A 22,517-nucleotide genomic window follows, 5' to 3' on the forward strand; every position below is an offset into this window, starting at 1 on the left:
AATTATTTGTTACATCGTACAGATTACAAAACCGGAGCTTTGCGATACGAACTAAATTGCTTCAAATTTATTTTACAAGCTTAATTAAATTTTCCATCATTATAACAATTAATTTCGAAAAAGTCCGAAACTTTTTAATTTTGAACTTCTTTCGGAAGAGAATGCCGCCGACGGATGCGATTTAGCGAACTTTAATTAATAAGCGTTCCAAATTAACGTCAGATCTATTGGTTCTTCACGGATAATGAGGGTATTAGAAAAGGGCAGCGGACAAACGCAGAAACAAAATTGAATTATCGGCACAAAGACAAAATATCGCCAGATTTGCCTGGCGATGACATACCAATTTTCTCTAATTGCGATCTATTTCCCTTTGAAGCCGGCTTGGGAGAGAGCAGGCGATGAGGTCGAACATCGAAACCACTTCTGGCGTTACGAGAGTGACGCAAAATGGCAACATTCGTAACGAAAGCCGTGCAATTTCTGATAAAAGCCTTTTCCGAGGGAAAGTTTTGTGAATGAATCGAGATACTGTGCTTATACGTCTTTTTTCTACGCTTTCAAGTCGACCTCATAAATCACGAGGCGTTTATAAATTATCGTTAGTGCATAAGACCTTGTCAGACGATTTTTTTCTTAACGTCTTTATTAAACCACTTCCCTATATAGGGTAATAGTGCCGGTTTTTAATGATCTCTTAATTATAAAATGGATTACACTTGGGGGTAATTAATGTGCCATTTTTAATAATGACACGAAGCGCTTTTCTGCTACGCTTGACTTATAAAAGATTCTTTGATCACACATTGGAGGGGGGGGGGGGGGGGGGGGGGGGGGGGGGTCAGTTGCAATCAAGATTTACAATATACGTACTGTAATGGTTTACTCTACACTCAAACAGGTCTTTATTAGAAAATAATCACTTGACCGTTACATTGCCCCCACCTTAGAACCTGTTTCGTACCGAAACTCAAAAATATCGGGCCAAGGATCATGAGGCAAACGACACGTTAAAAACCAAATTCCTCTTATTGAAGGCGTATTGAAGACAAAGATATGGTACGGAAGCTTTATTTCCGGTATCAAAGATGATCTGCTAACGTTGTAGAGCGATTAGTATAAAACTGTTGTGAAGCGAATTGAGAAACCGCCCGACGCTAAATTTAATTACGTAATAATGAAAATTGCCTGCCGTATTTGTGCATTACTCAATTGAATTAGTCTAGAGAATATCATTCCGAAATTAGTCACGACTCAATAACTTTATGCGATAATTAAATAAAATCTCTACTTACCTGCCACTCTTGGCAAATTATGCGCAATTTTAATCCAGTCGAAATGATCGCCCGTTACAAGTAAACGCGCTTCGGCTCATAATTTATTTCGCATTTACGATTGGTATCTTGTGCTTTTGGCAGTATTGGTTTTAACTCGCATTTTTAATGGGAAGAATTTGTACGTCCGTCCGTAAATGCACTGCCCCCATATTTTTTATCGATTTTTTTCGAATCTTGGAACTGTTTGAAATTATGGATTCTACAGGCCACATTCTATAACAAAATTTTTTTTGCGGGTCGATCTGAGACAATTTTCTTTTCGGGGCTCAAAAAAAGGCAGGTTATAACCTTCCTTTTTTACCAAAAATCGACTACACCAAAATTTCTCGGGAAAACACTTTTTCTTATTAATTTGGGTGCGTAGAATCCAAATCAATTCGTACTTTTTCGATCAAACTTCTCAATCAAAAGTTATAGACTAGAAACCAATTTCGAAAAAAAATTCAAAGGGCTGTAACTTTTGAACTAGTAGCCGAATCTTGGAACTGTTTGAAATTATGGATTCTACAGGCCACATTCTATAAGAAAAGTTTTTTTCCGGGTCGATCTGAGACAATTTTTTTTTTCTGAGCTCAAAAAAGGCAGGTTATAACCTTCCTTTTTTACCAAAAAACGACTGCACCAAAAGTTCTCGGGAAAACACTTTTTCTTACTAATTTTGGTGTGTAGAATCCAAATCAATTCGTACTTTTTCGATCGGACTTCTCAATCAAAAGTTATGGACTAGAAACCAATTTCGAAAAAAAATTCAAAGGGCTGTAACATTTGAACAAGTAGCCCAATCTTGGAACTGTTTGAAATTATGGATTCTACAGGCCACATTCTACAAGAAAATTTTTTTTCCGGATCGAACTGAGACAATTTTTTCTTCGAGTCCCAAAAAAAGGCAGTGTATTACCTTCCTTTTTTACCAAAAATCGACTGCACCAAAATTTCTCGGGAAAACACTTTTTCTTATTAATTTTGGTGCGTAGAATCCAAAACAATATTCGTACTTTTTCGATTAGACTTCTCAATCAAAATTTATAGACTAGAAACCAATTTCGTCAAATTCCAAGGGGTGTAACATTTGAACTAGTAGCCCAATCTTGGAACTGTTTGAAATTATGGATTCTACAGGCCATATTATTAAGAAAATTTTTTTTCCGGATCGATCTGAGACAATTTTTTTTTCGAGGCCCAAAAGAAGGCAGTGTATTTACCTTCCTTTTTTTTACCAAAAATCGACTGCACCAAAATTTCTCGGGAAAACACTTTTTCTTATTAATTTTGGTGCGTAGAATCCAAAACAATTCGTACTTTTTCGATCAGACTTCTCAATCAAAAGTTATAGACTAGAAACCAATTTCGAAAGAAAATTCAAAGGGCTGTAACTTTTGAACTAGTAGCCCAATCTTGGAACTGTTTGAAATTATGGATTCTACAGGCCACATTCTATAAGAAAATTTTTTTCCGGGTCGATCTGAGACAATTTTTTTTTCGGGGCTCAAAAAAAGGCAGTGTATAACCTTCCTTTTTTACCAAAAATCGACTACACCAAAATTTCTCGGGAAAACACTTTTTCTTATTAATTTTGGTGCGTAGAATCCAAAACAATTCGTACTTTTTCGATCAGACTTCTCAATCAAAGTTATAGACTAGAAACCAATTTCGAAAGAAAATTCAAAGGGCTGTAACTTTTGAACTAGTAGCCCAATCTTGGAACTGTTTGAAAATATGGGTTCTACAGGCCACATTCTATAAGAAAAATTTCTTTCCGGGTCGATCTGAGACAATTTTTTTTTCGGGCCTCAAAAAAAGGCTGTGTATCCTTTTTACCAAAAATCGACTGCACCAAAATTTCTCGGGAAAACACTTTTTCTTATTAATTTTGGTGCGTAGAATCCAAAACAATTCGTACTTTTTCGATTAGATTTTTCAATCAAAAGTTATAGACTAGAAACCAATTTCGAAAGAAAATTCAAAGGGCTGTAACTTTTGAACTAGTAGCCCAATCTTGAAACTGTTTGAAAATATGGGTTCTACAGGCCACATTCTATAAGAAAAATTTCTTTCCGGGTCGATCTGAGACAATTTTTTTTTCGGGCCCCAAAAAAAAGCAGTGTATAACACTTCCTTTTTTATCAAAAATCGACTACACCAAAATTTCTCGGGAAAACACTTTTTATTATTAATTTTGGTGCGTAGAATCCAAAACAATTCGTACTTTTTCGATCAGACTTCTCAATCAAAAGTTATAGACTAGAAAAGAAACCAATTTCGAAAGAAAATTCAAAGGGCTGTAACTTTTGAACTAGTAGCCCAATCTTGGAACTGTTTGAAAATATGGGTTCTACAGGCCACATTCTATAAGAAAAATTTCTTTCCGGGTCGATCTGAGACAATTTTTTTTTCGGGCCTCAAAAAAAGGCAGTGTATCCTTTTTACCAAAAATCGACTGCACCAAAATTTCTCGGGAAAACACTTTTTCTTATTAATTTTGGTGCGTAGAATCCAAAACAATTCGTACTTTTTCGATTAGATTTTTCAATCAAAAGTTATAGACTAGAAACCAATTTCGAAAGAAAATTCAAAGGGCTGTAACTTTTGAACTAGTAGCCCAATCTTGGAACTGTTTGAAATTATGGATTCTACAGGCCACATTCTATAAGAAAATTTTTTTTCCAGGTCGATCTGAGACAATTTTTTTTCGGGCCTCAAAAAAAGGCAGTGTATACACTTCCTTTTTTACCAAAAATCGACTGCACCAAAATTTCTCGGGAAAACACTTGTTCTTATTAATTTTGGTGCTTAGAATCCAAAACAATTCGTACCTTTTCGATCAGACTTCTCAATAAAAAGTTATAGACTAGAAACCAATTTCGAAAGAAAATTCAAAGGGCTGTAACTTTTGAACTAGTAGCCCAATCTTGAAACTGTTTGAAAATATGGATTCTACAGGCCACATTCAATAAGAAAAATTTTTTTCCAGGTCGATCTGAGACAATTTTTTTTCGGGCCTCAAAAAATCGACTGCACCAAAATTTCTTGGGAAAACACTTTTTCTTATTAATTTGGGTGCGTAGAATCCAAATCAATTCGTACTTTTTCGATTAGACTTCTCAATCAAAAGTTATAGACCAATTTCGAAAGAAAATTCAAATGGCTGTAACTTTTGAACGAGCATAATTCATACACGATACTTCAAAGGGGTGAACGTTATGGCGGAAAATGTAGAACCGGGGGAGTATGAAAAATATATACTCGATTCCTTCTGTGGGCTGGAGGGTATTCCATACTCTCTCAGACTTATGATTTTTGAAGGAAGGGTGGTTAAATTTTTCTTTTCTGGAAGATATTTCATACACGAGAGTTGTAATATAGCACCGGGTGGTCTGGGGTTTATAGAATACACCCCCCCCCCCCAACGGCTATAAGCATATCGTAGTAGAGACTATAAGGAAGATTTGATTATCTTAGCCCGAAAGCAACTGTCGTGATAGTTTTTTGGAAAAATGTAATTGATATTCCCTCTGTGCTGGGGGAGGGGGTATTCCATTTCCCCAGGCTCCAGTGCTACGTTCTCCACCAAAATGATTACAATTACCTAGTATGGTTATAATTATTTTTATTTTGTAGGCAGGATCATCAAAGTTTTCTTTTTTGAGCCATACACTAGATTTCTAAGGACTGAACGTTTTGGGAGAGGATGTAGCACCGGGAGGTCTGCGGTCTATGGAAAACCCCCTAGCAAAAATGAGATTTGATGGCCCTATCGCAGAAGCATGGTAGTTTGTGAGAAATGATAATCGATTCCTGCTGTGTGCTGGGGCTAGGAGTATTTCATACCCCCAGATTCTCCAGTGCTACATCCTCCCCCAAAATATTTAAGAAAATGAATATGCTTATATGGATTATGTATAGGAAATGTGGTCAAACTTTTCTTTTCTGCAAGATATTCCATACACGAGAGTTCTAGACTGTAAAAAAGAGAGCATTTAGCGAAGGTTTGCCCCGAAATCACCAAACAACAAGTAGAAACAGACAGTGAGGCTCTAATGGAAAGTCGGATGCGCCCCGAAATGCATGATCAGAAGATCCTCACAAGTTGTTTTGACAACTCATCATCAACTTTTTACAAAACCCTCCAATGTAGATCAGAGGAGACAAAAAAAGCGAAATCTGACCCAAAGACACTGGTCCTACCTAGTAAGTACAACAAGCAATGAGCAACTGACCTAAAGAATTTCCATGCTTATTCTAGCAGCTTGAACGCTTCCTAGAGGATGCCTTTATTGCGAACTTAATATCGAGTACACTTTCCAACGTTCCATATTGTCAAAAAGGCTGTGTCTGACCCCCAAACTTGGACAGTCAAATGTGGACTATTGTCTATTGGATATATGCCGGTATAGTGCCGGTAATAGTTTAACGAGCGTAAGAGATTTATTTTTTATGAAGCCAAAGCCACAATATTCAAATTAATTAATATGACAGCTAGATCTTTATTTGTTTTAAGAAGTTATTTTGGTTGCATAAAATTAGGTGATCCTTCAGAAGAGATTTTGTCATTTCCAAGTACACATAGGAAAAAAAAATACACGTAAATCCCTATGTCTATTTCTTAATAAATATCACTGTATATGATGCTGCGAATAAAACAAACCACAGAGGCAGGGGAGCTCCCCTTAGCTATCAGAAGGAAAAAACTCTGCCTAAAGGACGCGGTAGCAATTTCTTCAACGCCGGATAATACTGTCAGATATGCAGCTGAGCTTAGGATCACTCTTCCAGCTGTGTATGAGAGATCACTAGGATATTTCCCTCTGTGGAATCAATGGAACATACCTATAAACTTCGACCTCAGCGCACATGACAAGCCTACTGCGAGCCCAGGAATCTTTAAAACTCTCTTCCTCGAAATGCAGAACGAATTTTTATTGTGCATTGAGTACTACACGGATGGTTCAGTTCCCAACGGAAAAACAGAATACGGAATAGTAAGACGGTAGCAGCTCGGCGAACTCCCGATTGCTCCTGTGAGTTCAAGGCAATCTCACACACCTTGGAGATAATTCACGAACGCCTCTGACAGCACCCAACTCGATGTCTAGCAAAATCAATTCACCTCCAACCCAATTATAAAGACATTCATACCAAAAACCATACCACCTCGGGTTCTCCTCCATAAGCATGTCAGTTTTGCGTGAATACCGGCGCACACAGGAATCGTAGGAAACGAAGAACTAGGCCGAAAAGCTGCGACAACGAAAGATAATCCACCGGAGGCACCGATTGTACTACACGAAGCCAAAAAGATGATCCACAATGAGACCCTAAGTTATTGGAACTGCTACCCAGGAAACTTCACCACGTTAGGAAAAGCTGCTCCAACTCTCATTAGACGGCCTTGATACTTTATCCTGGATAAATTAAATGTTACGATAGGGAAATGAACTTAAAGGTTCAATTTTTGCGAGTCAGACCAAATCAGGGTAAAGGGACCGGAAAATTCACAGCACTGGCTCTCTTCGGCCCTGAACGTCTGATTTGCATAAGAGATATGGTTATGCTGTGGATGTTCAAATTTGTATCGTTTCATTAAATTATTCAAAATATATTACAATAAATTACTAAGTAGCTAAACCTTACAAAGCTAGAAATACTGCAACTAGACTCTTCGAATGTATACAAGAAAGCTAAAAGATTAAGCTGGATCTCTTCGAATTTACAGTCCATAGACAAACGCCCAATAGAACATGTTAAACACGATAAACGCGCATGGAAATACCAATCTTGACCTTTTATCAATCCAAATTGCGACCTCTTGGGGTGTCATGCTGGTCCATTTCTGCAATTTTTCACTTGTTTTGTTATTGCTGTGACTACTTGGCACGGGAATAGTGAGCTGGCTGTCCATGCTCATAAGATCGTTTTCGGTTTCGGTTTGAATTTTTGGTATCTCCATTGTACTGGGAAAGCTCTGAAATGTGTATTATAGGAGAGAAGTACATGACTTTAGTATGTGGGTAATACGAACGTGTACAGTTAAATAGTTGTTATAAGTATTATCTTTGTTGTTGCACCCGCATTCATTTAAGCTTGAGCAGGAGTGGGATTTGTGTAATTGGTTCATCGAGGAGGATTTTTGAAATTCTTTTCTTGCGAGTCTAGGCGTCAACGTTGATTTCAGGATGTACTTGCTATTTACTTTTTTTAGTTCCACTTTTTTCCTAAGGATATTACTTGCAGTTTCGTAGAACACAGATGAGTACTTACCTTCTCCTCCATATGATGTTGACAAATGCAAATTCGGTCATGGACAAAAATATGAATATTGTACAACCTAAAAACCAAATTTCGCTAGCTTTGATGTAAGACACTTTAGGTAGATGTTTGCTTTGTCCCTGAGCCAAGGTAATAAATGCCAGCATTGTTGAAGTTCCTACAAGATAGCAATTAACAACACCTTCCCAGGGCAGAGGTCTTTACCTAAAGTAATCCGAGGCGCTGCGTTATCTGCCTGCAACCAAAATGTCACCCATGAGGTAGCTACCAACAACGTTGAAGGTATGAAGTAGTCCATGATATAAAATCCTATTTCCCGTTGCAATTTGAATTCGAAGGTTAAAACGCTGTAGTTCCCAACTAAAAGAACCAAATTACCGACGGGCAAAGGTAAATGAGAATCTACCAAAAGCACCACGCGATAGTGAAGCTGGTACCAACTTCGCAAGTGTATTGTACCTTATGAGTGAAAACTCCGTTAAGTGCAATTGATTCGCCACTTTAACCGGATCAACCACATCCCATCTTAGCAAAAGTTTACTAGCGTTGTAAGTCCCTGTAGGAAGACCTATCATTTAAATGGTACATCAAGTGCATATGGCAACTACAGGAACAAAAGTCAGATGGTGGAATGATAATAAGTCAACTCATTACTCATCTCGACTTCGTTGCCAACATTGTGGGAATACACTTACAGCTCCTAAAAGTAATATGGCAGTCTTGTGCGTCAAATGGAAACTTCTTCAAATCCATCCAGCAATAAATCGTTGCGGTCATTCTATAAGAGTAAATGACTTCACCGTGCGGACTAATGGAAACAAACTGGTCGTTTCCCTCCAAGCCCATAATGGAGTTTTCTCGCTCGTTCATCAGTATAACGTGGGGAACCCATATTTTGTTTCTCAATAATTCTTCACCTAACATAGCACCTCTGTCAGGTGACAAATCGCTGTATCGCAACCTATAATCTGTGTATCGATACGCTACCAACATGTGCATTTTGAATTTCTACAACAAAAAACGATTAGGCATCAGAAAGCTGAGATTCTATCAGTTCACCAGTTGTTCGATAGCTTCTATATGCATGATATCGAGTTGTAAGGTGACGTTAAGCGGTTCGTCCATGGGCGGTCTTGTAACTTTATCATATCGACACTCGTGGGTTAATGTTGATAACAGTTGATTCACAGTTAACTTATCCATATCGCCATCTAACGAGGGACAGTCGTGTAGATCAGCATTAGTTTCGGTAGATGTACTGAAACGAGTTGTGCTATGATAATATGGGTAAGGTTGTGTTGGTGTCGGAGCCTGCGAATACAACACTGTTCCAATATTTGCGGTATCGTCGGTACTTTGCGGAGACGTGTAGACGTTTTGGGGTCGTGTGGGGGATGTTTCCAATGTTTGCTCTTGCACTTGCCTTAAAGAAAAATTAAGTCGTTAAAATGGTTCCTCAAAGATCTCTTGTTTCATAAACAATGGTATTGACTAAACTAGATAGGTCCTTACGGATCACCAACATATTTCTGTTGGCAATCGCCGTTTTTTAGCGTAACACAACGAAGTTGAGGTAAAGCTTATGTGCTCGTGTTTCCGTCCGTCCGTCCGTCCGTCCGTCCGTTCCATCGAGATCTCGGCCCCTGGGCCACCTAGAGACTTCGCGTTTTCGCTAATTGATAGCTGTTATGGTCTATATTTGCCCATTTCGATCAGTTTCATTTAACTCCATATTTTGCGCAGACTGCGCAATGCCAACTTTCATATTTATAGGGATATTTCTCTGAAATTTTAACCACAGACCCTTCTAGTAAAGATAAACATTTCGCGCATAGTAAAAATTATGTGGGCATGCGCAGTGACTGCGCAATGCCAACTTTCTTATTTATGGAAATATTGCTTTGAAATTTTAACCTCAGACGCTTCTAGTAAAGGCAAACATTTCGCGCATAGTAAAAATAATGTGTGGGCATGCGCAGTGATGTGTGGGCATACTGCGCAATGCCAAATTTCTTATTTATGGAGATATTTCTTTGAAATTTTAACCACAGACGCTTCTAGTAAAAGTAAACATTTCGCATATGGTAAAAATTATGTGTGGGCATGCGCAGTGACTGCGCAATGCCAACTTTCTCATTTATAGAGATATTTCTTTGAAATTTGAACCACAGATGCTTCTAGTAAAGGCAAACATTTCGCACATAGTAAAAATTATGTGGAGGCATGCGCAGTGACTGCGCAATGGCAACTTTCGCATTTATGTAGATATTTCTTTGCAATTTTAATCACAGATTCTCCTAGTAAAGGCAAACATTTCACACACAGTACAAATTATGTGTTGGCATTGCGCAGTGCATGCGCCGTAACTGCACAATTGCCAACTTTCTTATGTATGGGGATATTTCTTTGGAATTTGAACCACAGCTGCTTCTAGTAAAGGCAAACATTTCGCACATGGTAAAAATTATGTGTGGGCATGCGCAGTGACTGCGCAATGCCAACTTTCTTATTTATGGAGATATTTCTTTGAAACTTTATTTTACTTATTTAACTCCTCTCTTTCTCTGGACGTGGACGTGCTTCAATATGCAGATTCGACATTTTGTGTGCTTTCGATGGCAACGCATCGTTTCAATACTTTGTGTTACGCGGCAATACCCACGAGTGGGTTTTGGAACATTTTTTATTGTTTTATCGTTCTGTAATTTTTTTACTTGATTATTGTGACAATGTAGTTTAGAGTTGTTTTTTAAGTATGGTTAAAATTTTTTGAAATGCGAAAAAAGCGAAAAGAAGTTTGATTCGGCTCAAAAAAGCACTAAGACATTGATAGTGAAAATATTTCGCACAAATACCGTCAAAAATTTGGTATTCTGCGTTTGTGTCTTTAGTTTTGGGGTTTAATCTACACTCGAGAAAGTACAATTTTTGGCACTTCATTTTATTTACTTTTCTTAGAGGAACCTATACCATAAAAACTTCGATAAAATTGATCCACAAATAGGAATGTTGACTATTTCGCATGTGTGCGTAATCTCGTTTCGTTTCATGCTATGGATTGCATACTACTCTGTCACAATTTTACACAGATCATTTACTTTACACTTATGTATCATAAAAAAACGTGTAAGTACATCATACGTATTTGAAATTTTTGCCTTTAGCACTTTAAATAACATTTAAAACGAAAGCTCAATCTCGCACCCGTCAAAGCATTACGTTTTTACTGGGTCACGATTTATTATTCGCGTCAAACTGCCTTCAGTTTCCTATCATTTAAATATCAATGCAATTTTTAGTTAATGCCAATGGTTGAGTCCCCAAAAAGGTCGCTTAGGGGCCTCAAATCTTCACCACATTTTTGCATCTCATAGTTTAACGTCGATTTTAGTTTATAAATGTTGCGTAAACATTTTTGTTGCATATCGATTTTGGTAACACACTTTCGACTGTACTGTCGGGATGGTAAGCATATAAAACATATGTGTTCTCTAAAGTAATCGTTTAGTAACAAAATGTTTAAAGAATTTAATCCACACGCAGAGCTGGGCAGTATTCGATTTTGTAAATACTTTTTAGTATTCAAATCATTTAAAGTATTCAAATACTTTGTAATTAAATACTTTTATGGAAGCAGTATTTGTTTTTGTAACTCAAATACTTTCACAAATATTTAGTATTCGAATACTTCGCAAAGTATTTGGATACTTCGTAAAGTATTCGAATACTTCGCAAGGTATTTGAATACTTTGAGAAGTATTCGAATACTTCGCATAGTATTTGATTACCAAAAATCAACTACTCCAAAATTTCTCGGGAAAACACTTTTTAGTAGTGATATAAGGCCGATTCTAACTCAAAAGTCGCTAGATGTGAAAAAAAGTCACTAGAAAAGTAACTAGGTTTGAAACTCTGCTCAAAGTCACTAGAAGGTCACGAGAGGTTTGAAACTCGGCGTCACTAGAGAGGTTTGAAGCTCTGCTAGTGATATAGGGGCCGATTCTAAATCAAAAAGTCACTAGAAAAAGTCACTAGACACGAAAAGTCACTAGAAAAGTAACTAGGTTTGTAACTCCGCTGGCGAGGTTTGCGCCAGTGCTAACGTCAAGGTCAAGGGGTCGAGGTTTGCGTCTGAGCTAAAGTATCGGAGGTTTGTGTCCGAGCTAAGAGTTGAACGCGTGTTGTGTCCTGAACTAAAGTGTCACTAGAGAGGTTTGAAGCTCTGCTAGTGATATAGGGGCCGATTCTAAATTCTAAAAATCACTAGATGTGAAAAAAAACAGCCACTAGAAAAGTAATTAGGTTTGAAACTCTGTCACTCGACGGTCACTAGAGGTTTAAAACTCTGCTAACAGTCACTAGAAAAGTAAGTTCTAGGTTTGAAACTCTGAGTCACTAGAGAGCTTTGAAACTCTGCTAGTGATATAGGACCGATTCAAACTCAGAAAATCACTAGATGTGCGAAGGTAACTAGGTTTGAAACTCTGCTAGTGTCAAGTCACTAGAAAACTCTGCTATTTTCATATAGTGGATTCTCCTCATGGGTATTGTTCGTGTTGATTGATTATCGATTTCGGTTACTCATCGCTAAAGGTTATTCACCTCATGCTCTTTCTGTGTTATTGATTGATTAATGATTATCGATTTCGGGGTCACGGCAACTACGGTCACTAGATTTGTAAGAGGTTAGAATCATTGCTAGGGGTGTGTTTCTGAACTAAACTGCTTCCTTTTAAACTTGCGCTGGTTTGTGTCTAGTTTTGTATGTGATTGAGATGGTTCTGAGTGTTGCTAATTCGTGGGTTCATTTCTTCACTAAAATCAAGTATAAAGGACATGAGTGAACGTTTTACAAGTCATTTCTATACTGGCATCAGAGAAAATGACAAAAGTAATAATGATTGCAGAAGATTTGGTGCGTAGAATCCAAAACAATTCGTACTTTTTCGATTAGACTTCTCAATCAAAAGTTATAGACTAGAAACCATCAATTTCGAAAGAAAATTCAAAGGGCTGTAACTTTTGAACTAGTAGCCCAATCTTGGAACTGTTTGAAAATCTGGATTCTACAGGCCACATTCTATAAGAAAATTTTTGTCCGGGTCGATCTGAGACAATTTTTTTTTCGGGCCTCAAAAAAAGGCAGTACTTTTAAGTTATTCAAATATTTGAGAACAATTTAGAAATGTTTAGGGAAAGTTTCCATTGTCACAAAATCAAATATAAAAATCAGATACATCTGAATACCGAACTCGATAGTCTACGTAACTTAAAAACAATAGGGACCTTTCTTATATCCTTAAGACCATGTGTACCAATTTTCAAAGCGATCGCACGTTTCTAAACAAGTTATCATGCACACGGACAACCGGATGGTCAAAAATGGATATTCCAAAATCGCTAGGATTAATTTCAGAAAGGCGTACGTATCATGTGCACGACGTATACGATCGCTTTGAAAACTTGTACACGTATTCTTAAAGATATAATTGGTATAAGAAAGGTCCTGATGGTAGGTACCTGCTATATAATAATATAAAATAATAATACGCTTTTACTCCCCTTAAATTTGTATACCTATAACAATAGAAATATAAAAAAAGGTAACCCCATACAAAGTATAACTTGATTTTTTAAGTAGTATTAAGCCTTTTATCTAGTATACTATTTTAAATTTTTAATGTATTTGAGTGACAAGTATTTGAATACTTTTTACTGTATTCGAATACTTTTCAAAGTATTCGAATACTTTTTATAGCATTCGAATACCTTTGATAGTATTAGAATACTTTTGAAAGTATTCGAATACATTCTAAAGTATTTGAATACTTATTTTTTTAAGTATTTGAATACTTTTCAATGTATCTGTATCTAGTATTCGCTTGTGCTGGACGTAAAAGTATTTAGTATTCAAATACCTTTGATTTGTGTAAAGTATTTACTATTTAGTACTTATTCAAATACTTTTTGAAAGTATTCTGCCCAGCTCTGTCCACAAGTGCATATAAGGATGATACCATCGGAAAAGAGACATTTTTTTTCTTCGGTTCTTGTATGGGAAGGCTATATAGTATATAGGCAATTTAAAAATTTCGATTTTTTTCGAGTTTGGACATATGAAATCACAGGCCTTGATTCGAGTACCCTTGTTTGAGGACGATGAACGTGGTTTTTGAGTAAACGTGCGAACGTTCAGACGTTTTTAGCGCATTTTCCAAAAGGAAACTGAACGCTATTGTCCGCACTTTGCCCGTCTGTATCAATACTAGTCTTCCAGTTTAAGCACGGCCCCGAGACCAGAACGACAAAAGATATTTTGGATTAGTCACTTCCTTCCCGAGTTATTACTGATTCTGTGCGAGGAAAATGCAACACTCGAGCTAGGTACTTAATAAAATAAACAATATATAAAAACATTTAAAATAAGGCTATTATGCGCTGTTTGCAATAACTCTCAAATGTTGCCTAATTAAACTTTGCTTCTATGGTGCTATTATCCCCGTCTATATCGACACCATTTTATCATTCTTTGTGTAATTTTTCCCACGTAATGTGTAATGTGTTTACCTCTTAATTTCGAAATCAATTTTCCATCCGAAATGATATCTACATTTTACTTAGAAACGAATTTCTTTGTGTGAACGCCTCTAGTATAGCCGAAGTTCAATCTAGGGGAGGCCAGAGAGGGTTGATTTAACTTGAAAATGTCGCACATCTTATTAGATCAATGCCCCTTTAGCTTTTTGAGTTGCGCATTTACCTTTTTGGCGTATAAAAAATAAGCAAAACGTACCAAACGTTTCCTTAGGAGGTGGTACCCGTCAAAACACCACTAAGGTACATTATTTAAAAAAAAACATAAATTAAAACTGCACAGATAAAGTGACAAAAGGTAGGTACTAGCTACTTAGGATGCAGTTTTCAGTCAATATTCGCACAATTTGAGATACATGTTAGTTTTTCTAATACATGGTTACTATAAAGTAACTGAACAAGGCTCCCTTGCTGAAGCGGTTCGAGATATTCACTTGCAGTTTGGAGGATTTCAACATTGTTATGCATGTTTCGGAATGAAAAAGATCAGTAGATCAGCAACACCGATGTGAGCACACTTTGACCTCTGTGGTCCAAGCAATGTCACTGAAGGTCAAACGGCCGGGGTTCGTACCGGAACTAAATGACTGAAGGTCAAACGGTGGTTTTGGTTATCGATGGGCATGATCTAAGGTCACTGAGATATTGAATGAGGGAAAATCCTGGCTTCCGATTGGTTGATTTCCGGCTCACTTTACATTGAAATTACCATAGGCGCATTGGTGGTCAAGGTCAGGGGGGTGCGTTGTTCTCTCTCAGCTTCAACACCCTTGGCGAGTTTGAGAAGAAAGAATGTAGTGTTTCCGAGCTGAACGTGACCTTTTTGTACACAAGGTCAAACGTGTTACATCTAGCTGAAAGTGACCTATTCCTTTTGTATGAATTAGGACAATTGCATGTAAAGTTTGTGTACCTATGTATTTAAAGAAAAATGTATAAAGGATGCTTATTCATTTTCCTTGGAATCCTCGCCCTTAAAACCGCACATCCACATGGTATAAGTATATAATTTCATTGACTAAGTGTGCCAATTTTGGTAGTAAATTTAAACGCCGGCCCTCGTAATCTACATCAAATATACGTATACTAGGGAAATCGAAACGGAATAGGTAACTGGTAACAGGTAACATGTGAAGAGACAGAACGGGTTCTGTTTTTTCTATGAGCGGTTGATTTGAAAGCTGTTTAATGGGACGCTGTTTATTTCGGTTAAACCGAAAGTCCCAATTTGCGACCGGATAGTTCGTAATGTCACATATAAAATTATATTTGACAAATTTGTCGTATCTTACCAAATAGTAGTTATTTACAGTCCGGAAAACGATACATTACTGGCGAGGAAATATTGAAGTGCGAGGCCCCTTTGGTGCCGAGTACTTCAATTTCCGAGTCAGGTAATGTCATTTTACTGACGAGTTTTGTATTAAATTTTACCCGAAATCCTATTTTAATATAAAATTTTTCATATAGAACTTTTGATTAATGTCAATCTGTCAGTGATGGCAGGAGTCATTATAGACAGTTGGCAATGTCACAAATGCGGCCGGTAAAGTGAGAGTGCGACCAGTAAAGTGACAAGCGGTAGGAAACGTAGTCTGTTCTGCCTCTGTCATGGAAGCTACCATTTCCTGACAGAAAGTAGGCATGAAAATGAAGGTTACAGGATGATTTTGGGTAAAAGAAATATTGTGGTGAACCTTTAATCTCAAACGCATTGTATACGAGGGACAGCGTTTAAATTTACCACCACAATTTCATGCTCTTCTAGCGCATTTATTTCGTTGAGTCTGCATATCTAGTACCTCTAAATCCCACACGGACGATTGGGATTTCTTCCGTTTAGTTGTAATCTATCTATCTATCTAGTACCTCCAAATCCCACTTTAGTTTTTCTATTTTCGTTAGTAAATCATCTATCACGATTATTTTTGACATCTTCACTGCTATGATTCCTATGTTTCTAAATCCTTTTATTTGTTACTTAATAGTAAACGTTAACCAGACAAATCACAACACAAATACGCTGTTCCGGCTGGGAAAGCTGTCGGTCCCTCTATGAAATGACCGAATTTTATGAAAGGTAAAGGGGATCTTTTTGCCTATGTTGGTGCAACCGAATAGTAAGTTCACTTCACTGTACGTTTTGGAGTACAGAGATCAAATGAGGTCAATGTGTGCTTATCTACTCTCATTACCCCAACTTTGAGGGCGGTCGCCATTTTTTTAAATGACAAAATCTAGAAAGCGTCTTTCGAGTGACGTGGAGATTTAACCCCTTGGAAAATGAAAAAAAAAAATATTACCGGATCTAAAGTAAAACAACAATAAAGGCCAATTCACAACTATAGCTCACGTCACGCTCTGCTCACGCTCGGCTCAAAATATTGTAACATGCTATTTCAATATTCACATTTGACGGTCAGGTCACGGTCAGAACATGCTCATAAGAAATACAAGCTACAATAATTGACCGGACCGTGATCTGACCGTGACGTGACCGATACTGCGAATTGGCCTTAAGGCTCTGCTACAGGAATAGTTTGAGATATTGGTTTGGAGTGCGGAGGACTTGAATGAGACATTGTTATACATGTTTCAAAATGAAGAAGAAATTTCTTCATTGCCCCAATTTTGAGGGCGGTGGCCATATTGAATTTTTCTTAAATGACCACATGGGCCATATGACCATCACTGAAAAACGTGCAATGGTCTCAATGGTTCCTCTTCCAACCCATCTTAGAGGAAACATAATGTCTAAAGAATCACGCACTGCATACTACATGTCTATAATGGGCAGGTGCACCATCTTGCTGAAACCAGATATTTTCATTTACTCTGCGTGTATCGGCAGGATTAGGAACGAGTTCCATAACCCGAGGGAGTGGTTGACAATTGTCTTCAATAAAGAAAGACCCAGACGTTAATTTTCTGTGGTGGTTACTTTGTCTTTAATTCTTTCGTAAATATGATTATCGTAGAAATGTCCGTACTCAATCCGAGTACTGGACCACTTTTTCAAACTGTGGGATCTAAATTTCGTAATCGCAAACGAAGCACGAAATTGCACGTTATTGCGACTGTATTTATCTTCATTCTCTTTATACTTTTCTTTTTATAATCGCCGAGTAAAAAAACCGAAACGGACCCAATGGAAAGATCGGCACCGCGTCCCTTGCCGCCTAATTCGAGAGCCCCGATTCTTGTCTATTCTGCGTTTTTGGTTCGGCACAAGGGAACCACCGCAGCCAGATATTTCGCTGGTATATCACATCCTCGTATTCTAAACCATCCTGCTTGTTGCCTTCAAACCCACTCGCCCCTATACTGTCCGTATGAATTCCGAATTTAACTGAATATATTCTGAAACTGTACGTACAATCTGAAATAGGTACAATTGAAATTTGATTACCTACCCAGAGTACCGATCCTTCGGCCTCCCTATTCCCCTCTTTTTCAGAGTCGCCAGACACTCGCCAACCCCTGACGGTACCTTTATGAGAATGTTAATTTTATTTTCATTTTACTTTGTCTTTATGCCGCTGAGTAGTTAAATTTAATTGGGAGGGTGGCGATATATTACCAACTTATTTGATATTGTACCCGTCTGTGCATCACTCTGGGATATTTTTTCCCCCGAAAATAGGCAGTCCTGAATTAATATATCGTCTGCTCACACTCAAAGGTCAGGTGTTAGTACCAATTTACATCAGGTAATTGAAGGTAAGAGCAATGAAAATTAAAGGTCGATTAGGTGTATAGTCAAAATAGCATGCGACTGGCATGAGGATTTTTCCAGAACTGATTTTTAGATTACTTATTTGTTCCTTGCGATATGAAGGACCTCCCATAGTGAGAGTATTGACAAACATATTTTGCGTCCCATAACATACCTAAATCGTTACTGTTGACAGATGCGTATTATAAGAATAGCTTAAATTACGGGAAAAAGAATTGAATGAAATAAAACCTTGAAGCTCACATTTGAACAGTTTTCTCATGTCAAAAAACTGAATCTATGTAGCAATATTACCACAACAATAAACAAGTAGTTACCTATTGTTTATCCTGTCCAACGACTTTGCTGTTCGATATTTTAATTAGAATGACGATGCTGCCCGCCTAAACAACCTACTGAATACCAAAAATATTAAAGTAGGAATTTTTGTTTCGAATTTTCAAAAATAGGTTTGGATTCGTCATTTAGATATTCAAAAAGTCACCTTCATCAAATTTAGATCTGCTTTCAATTTGCGATTCTGATGTGATGATATGTAGAAGTACCTATTACATATAGGTACTTCTACATATCATCATGTATATAGGTACCTATTCGTATTTATTTAAAGGTGTTATAGGTCGCATTTCTTTCAAGAAAGGAAGTGTAGGTATCTATGTCAGGTATCAATCATAAGGAATTTTTAAAAAAAGAAGAACCACAGTCTCAAAAAATAGCAAACTTGTTTAAGCTTTAAGAAGTACCTTTCCCCCAGAGAATGAAGAAAGGTTTTCAAATTTGCCAACATCAACAGCATATTGTTTTTAAAAAGTTCTTAAAAAATACGAACATAAACTGATTCCAGACCTAGGGCAAGGGATCTTAAAAAAAACGTCAAATACACATTTGGTGTGATGATGTTTTTCCATTGTGGCTGCTTCTAGACAAATATATAGGGTGGGTATTTTTAAAAAGACGTTTGCCTACATTTATTAGGCGCCTCCGTTTGATGGTGCCGAAATGGGGATGCGTAACAAATGTAAACGTAACTGGTACAGCGGAAGATCGTATTTGCAGTGACGTACATCTATATAGATAACAATATTTAAAGTAGGCAATTATCTAAATATAATTCCGATTAAGATTATATGTATACACCTATATGCAAAACTTGTGAGAGAACCACAAAGTATTGCCTTTTAGTACTGCAATAAATTTTTGAATTTGCTAGGGATAACGTGATAAGGTGCAGGGTATCTTGTCCAAAATGTGTAAATGACGATTTTTCTCCATTAATAAACGGGTACTTAAGTAATTTAACGACGATCTTATCTGTTATATTAGTCATAAATTAGGCTAACGCGAACACCTTTAAAGGTTCTCTAAAAACCACAATAGCCTTACCTAACACTTCTCAACCATCAAATGGCAAACTAACTGACCATAAAACATGTTACCATTTAAATAACGTTCCAATATCAACCTTGCAGGTGCAAGGTAAAACTCTCATTACTTATTCGTTATCGAATATTCGCAATATTGTTTAATATTAAAGCTGACACCCGTTAATTTTATAATAAACTAAATCTCACTTACCGCCTTGTTGTTTGCGATTGTGACGCGAAAGTAATAACGGAATACGAAAATAGAATGATTACTTGTTTAAGCATTTCTTCCTCACTAATTTTTAAATTTTTTTTGGTACAAATCGGGTATATTCACAACATGTACTGAGATACAAGGTTGGACACAGTCTCTTATAAACTCCCACCGTGGTTACCATATAATATAACGAACTTATTATCTTCTTAGTAAAACAAATACCGGTGAGCTCAGAATTTAAATAGTGCAAGACAAACAGGGAATTATCGTTTAGAAAAAGAAATAGAATCCAACGACGATAGGGCTATACCCATTAACTTGCAGATCTGTAGGAAATTCCACTTTTTTCCACGCTTTTCTGAATATGGCTTGATTTAGATATTTTTGATTTCTGAACCACATATGACTTTCGGAAGTTATTTTTCATAAATTCGCACTCTCAGATTATAAATACACCCCCCTCCCACCTTCCCGATAATGGCCATATGTCGCGAACCTTTACAAAATAAAGAATCGAAGGTAAAAAAAACAGCAACTCGATGTTCAAATTCTATTACTTTGCCTGCTTGGTAAATGTTCGGAAAGATCTATAGAGATGTTCAACCTGTAAAGAACATCCAGACGGCCATTTTTTGTTTGTGGTTATTACAGTAAAGGTCCAAGTTCAGAAGACATTTTTTTTATCTCGTCATCCGCAGTCAAGCTTCTTCTTCCGGTCAACCTTTGTTTTGTCCCCTACTAGAGACAGTGCCGAAATGTGCAGAATGGCAATGGAAGACGAGCTTTAATATGGGCTCCTGCCGTTTCACCAATTACCATGGGGTGGGTTTTGAACAAAAACAAACAGTATTTACATCCAAAGCTCGATGAGAAAAGTTTCCAAACAGTCAAATTAATCGATTATTAAGCTTAATGTATGGTTTGAAGGAATCACTGTGTACCTTGAATTGAACAGAGTATGGACTTACGGCCGGTATTATAAAGCATAGTTAACTATGTTGTCAGGCTATAACAATGTTGTTAAGGCATTTGAGTGAATGACAGATTAACAATAATCAAATGTTCTATAAGAAAATTAAAATTTTATATTAAAATAAGATTTCAGGTAGGTAAAATTTAATACAAAACTCGTCAGAAGAATGACACTACTTGACATATAAACAATTTATAATTTTGAAAGAAGATGGTGATATAAGTAATTTATATATGCTGCCTGTAGATCTTGTAAACGAAATCCAAAAGGAAACAAAAATGTGCGATGTACGACAAGAATTACAGCCCTCGCAATGTACAGATCTTATCTTATGTAAAAAATGCAAAAAAAGCTTTAATTTTTGAACCTGAAAGAGGCTGTATTTTTATGTGCAGTGTGATTTGTGTGAACAACATCAAAGAAGAAAACAAGAAAGGTTGGCGTACATACAACAAAATTACACTCCCCGTAATAGATGAAACGTCATGTAAAAGTGTAGATTACAAAATAAGCAATAACCAAAACCAAAGATCTTCAAAAGTACCTATTTAGATACAAAAATAAAAAAATTATTGGTATTGATTAATAAATTTTAATGGACTAGATAAATGTAGAGTTATTTTGGATAATAATCTGATGGTCTAGCAACCATCCATGCAAGAAGCACTATCGATTGGTGGTCTTCTTAAAGAGTTAACTTTAACGATGGAAAAACGTAGGTACCTTTCACAATTATATGTGATAACAAGGGTGAAAGTGTAAGGTTAATTTTATATTATGATATGATGTGATAGATAAGTAACGGGGTATTGTTGTTATGCTTGATGGGTTAGCTGGTATAGCCATTGTATACGCACCAGATAGCGTTGCCATGGTAGTCAAAATACAAGTAGGTAAATTACTTCTTATCGTTGAGTGAGCAAAATAAAGAGACTCAACTTGATTAATTAATTTAGGTGAGGCTATTCAGGCATCATCTATTAAGTGGTTATCCTTGGGCATATTTTAGTTTCTGTTAGCAGTCCATGTTCTGTATATGGTGCAAGATATGAGTTCAGCTTACTTTGTTGATTGTTTCAATACATTTAAACGTGATTGTTAAAACAACACATTCTCCTAAACTTACACTTTACCTGGCAGACTTGAGGTTTGTCGCCGATAAAATTGAAGGCTAGCACTGATTAGTAGGGTAGTCATATCACAGATTTAAAAATCTGTGGTCATATCTCCATAAACATGTGATATCATGCACTGTTTTCCTACTTGTCAGCTTAGATACTTTATCAAAGGCCCTTCTTCAAATCGCGTGATTGTCCGTGCCCATGATAACTTTCTGACAGAGCTGGGCAGAATACTTTCAAAAAGTATTTGAATACCAAATAGCAAACACTTTACACAAATCAAAGGTATTTGAATACTAAATACTTTTACGTCCAGCACAAGCGAATACTAGATACAGATACATTGAAAAGTATTCAAATACTTATAAAAATACTTTAGAATGTATTCGAATACTTTCAAAGGTATTCGAATACTTTCAAAAGTATTATCAAAGGTATTCGAATACTATAAAAAGTATTCAAATACTTGTCACTCAAATACATTAAAAATTTAACATAGTATACTACTTTGATTATAAAATACATCTATATTCAAAGGTATACTAGATAAAAGGCTTAATACTACTTAAAAAAATCAAGTTATACTTTGTATGGGGTTACCTTTTTTATAAGTATTTCTATTGTTATATACAAATTTAAGGGGAATAAAAGGGTATTATTATATTATTATATAGGAGGTACCGTACCTACCAGGACCTTTCTTATACCAGTTATATCCTTAAGAATACGTGTACCAGTTTTCAAAGCGCCGTGCACATGATACGTTCGCCTTTCTGAAATTAATCCTAGCGATTTTGGAACAGATCCTTTATTGACCATCCGTTTGTCCGTGTGTATGATAGTTTGTTTAAAAACGTGCATCGCTTTGAAAATTGATACACATGGTCTTAAGGATATAAGAAAGGTCC

The 22,517-nt window shown here is 36.7% G+C and overlaps 1 protein-coding gene across 1 annotated transcript; it reads right to left on the reverse strand.

Annotated features, from left to right (window-relative positions):
• Window positions 1-6,893: 6,893 nt before the first annotated feature.
• Window positions 6,894-19,695, reverse strand: LOC116162343 (glycine receptor subunit alpha-2-like). Its single transcript, XM_031475959.1, has 8 exons — window positions 19,510-19,695; window positions 8,664-9,027; window positions 8,300-8,612; window positions 8,011-8,160; window positions 7,809-7,964; window positions 7,596-7,761; window positions 7,357-7,549; window positions 6,894-7,299 (listed from the first exon to the last, which is right to left on the reverse strand). Exons 1-8 carry the CDS (start codon window positions 19,581-19,583, stop codon window positions 7,045-7,047), a joined length of 1,671 nt encoding a protein of 556 aa, XP_031331819.1. The 5' UTR covers window positions 19,584-19,695; the 3' UTR covers window positions 6,894-7,044.
• Between the last annotated feature and the right edge of the window lie 2,822 nt (window positions 19,696-22,517).

Source organism: Photinus pyralis, unplaced genomic scaffold (genome assembly GCF_008802855.1).
Source record: "Photinus pyralis isolate 1611_PpyrPB1 unplaced genomic scaffold, Ppyr1.3 Ppyr1.4_LG10, whole genome shotgun sequence".
In the NCBI taxonomy this organism is placed as follows: domain Eukaryota; kingdom Metazoa; phylum Arthropoda; class Insecta; order Coleoptera; family Lampyridae; genus Photinus; species Photinus pyralis.

What these genes read in the sequence shown, in the direction of transcription:
- LOC116162343 (XM_031475959.1), bottom strand. Translation starts at nt 19,583, where the DNA reads ATGCTTAAACAAGTAATCATTCTATTTTCGTATTCCGTTATTACTTTC. An exon ending in ACTATCGCGTGGTGCTTTTG is followed by an intron (nt 7,965 to 8,010) that starts GTAGATTCTCAT and finishes TGGTTCTTTTAG; the next exon opens with TTGGGAACTACAGCGTTTTA. An exon ending in AGCGCCTCGGATTACTTTAG is followed by an intron (nt 7,762 to 7,808) that starts GTAAAGACCTCT and finishes GCTATCTTGTAG; the next exon opens with GAACTTCAACAATGCTGGCA.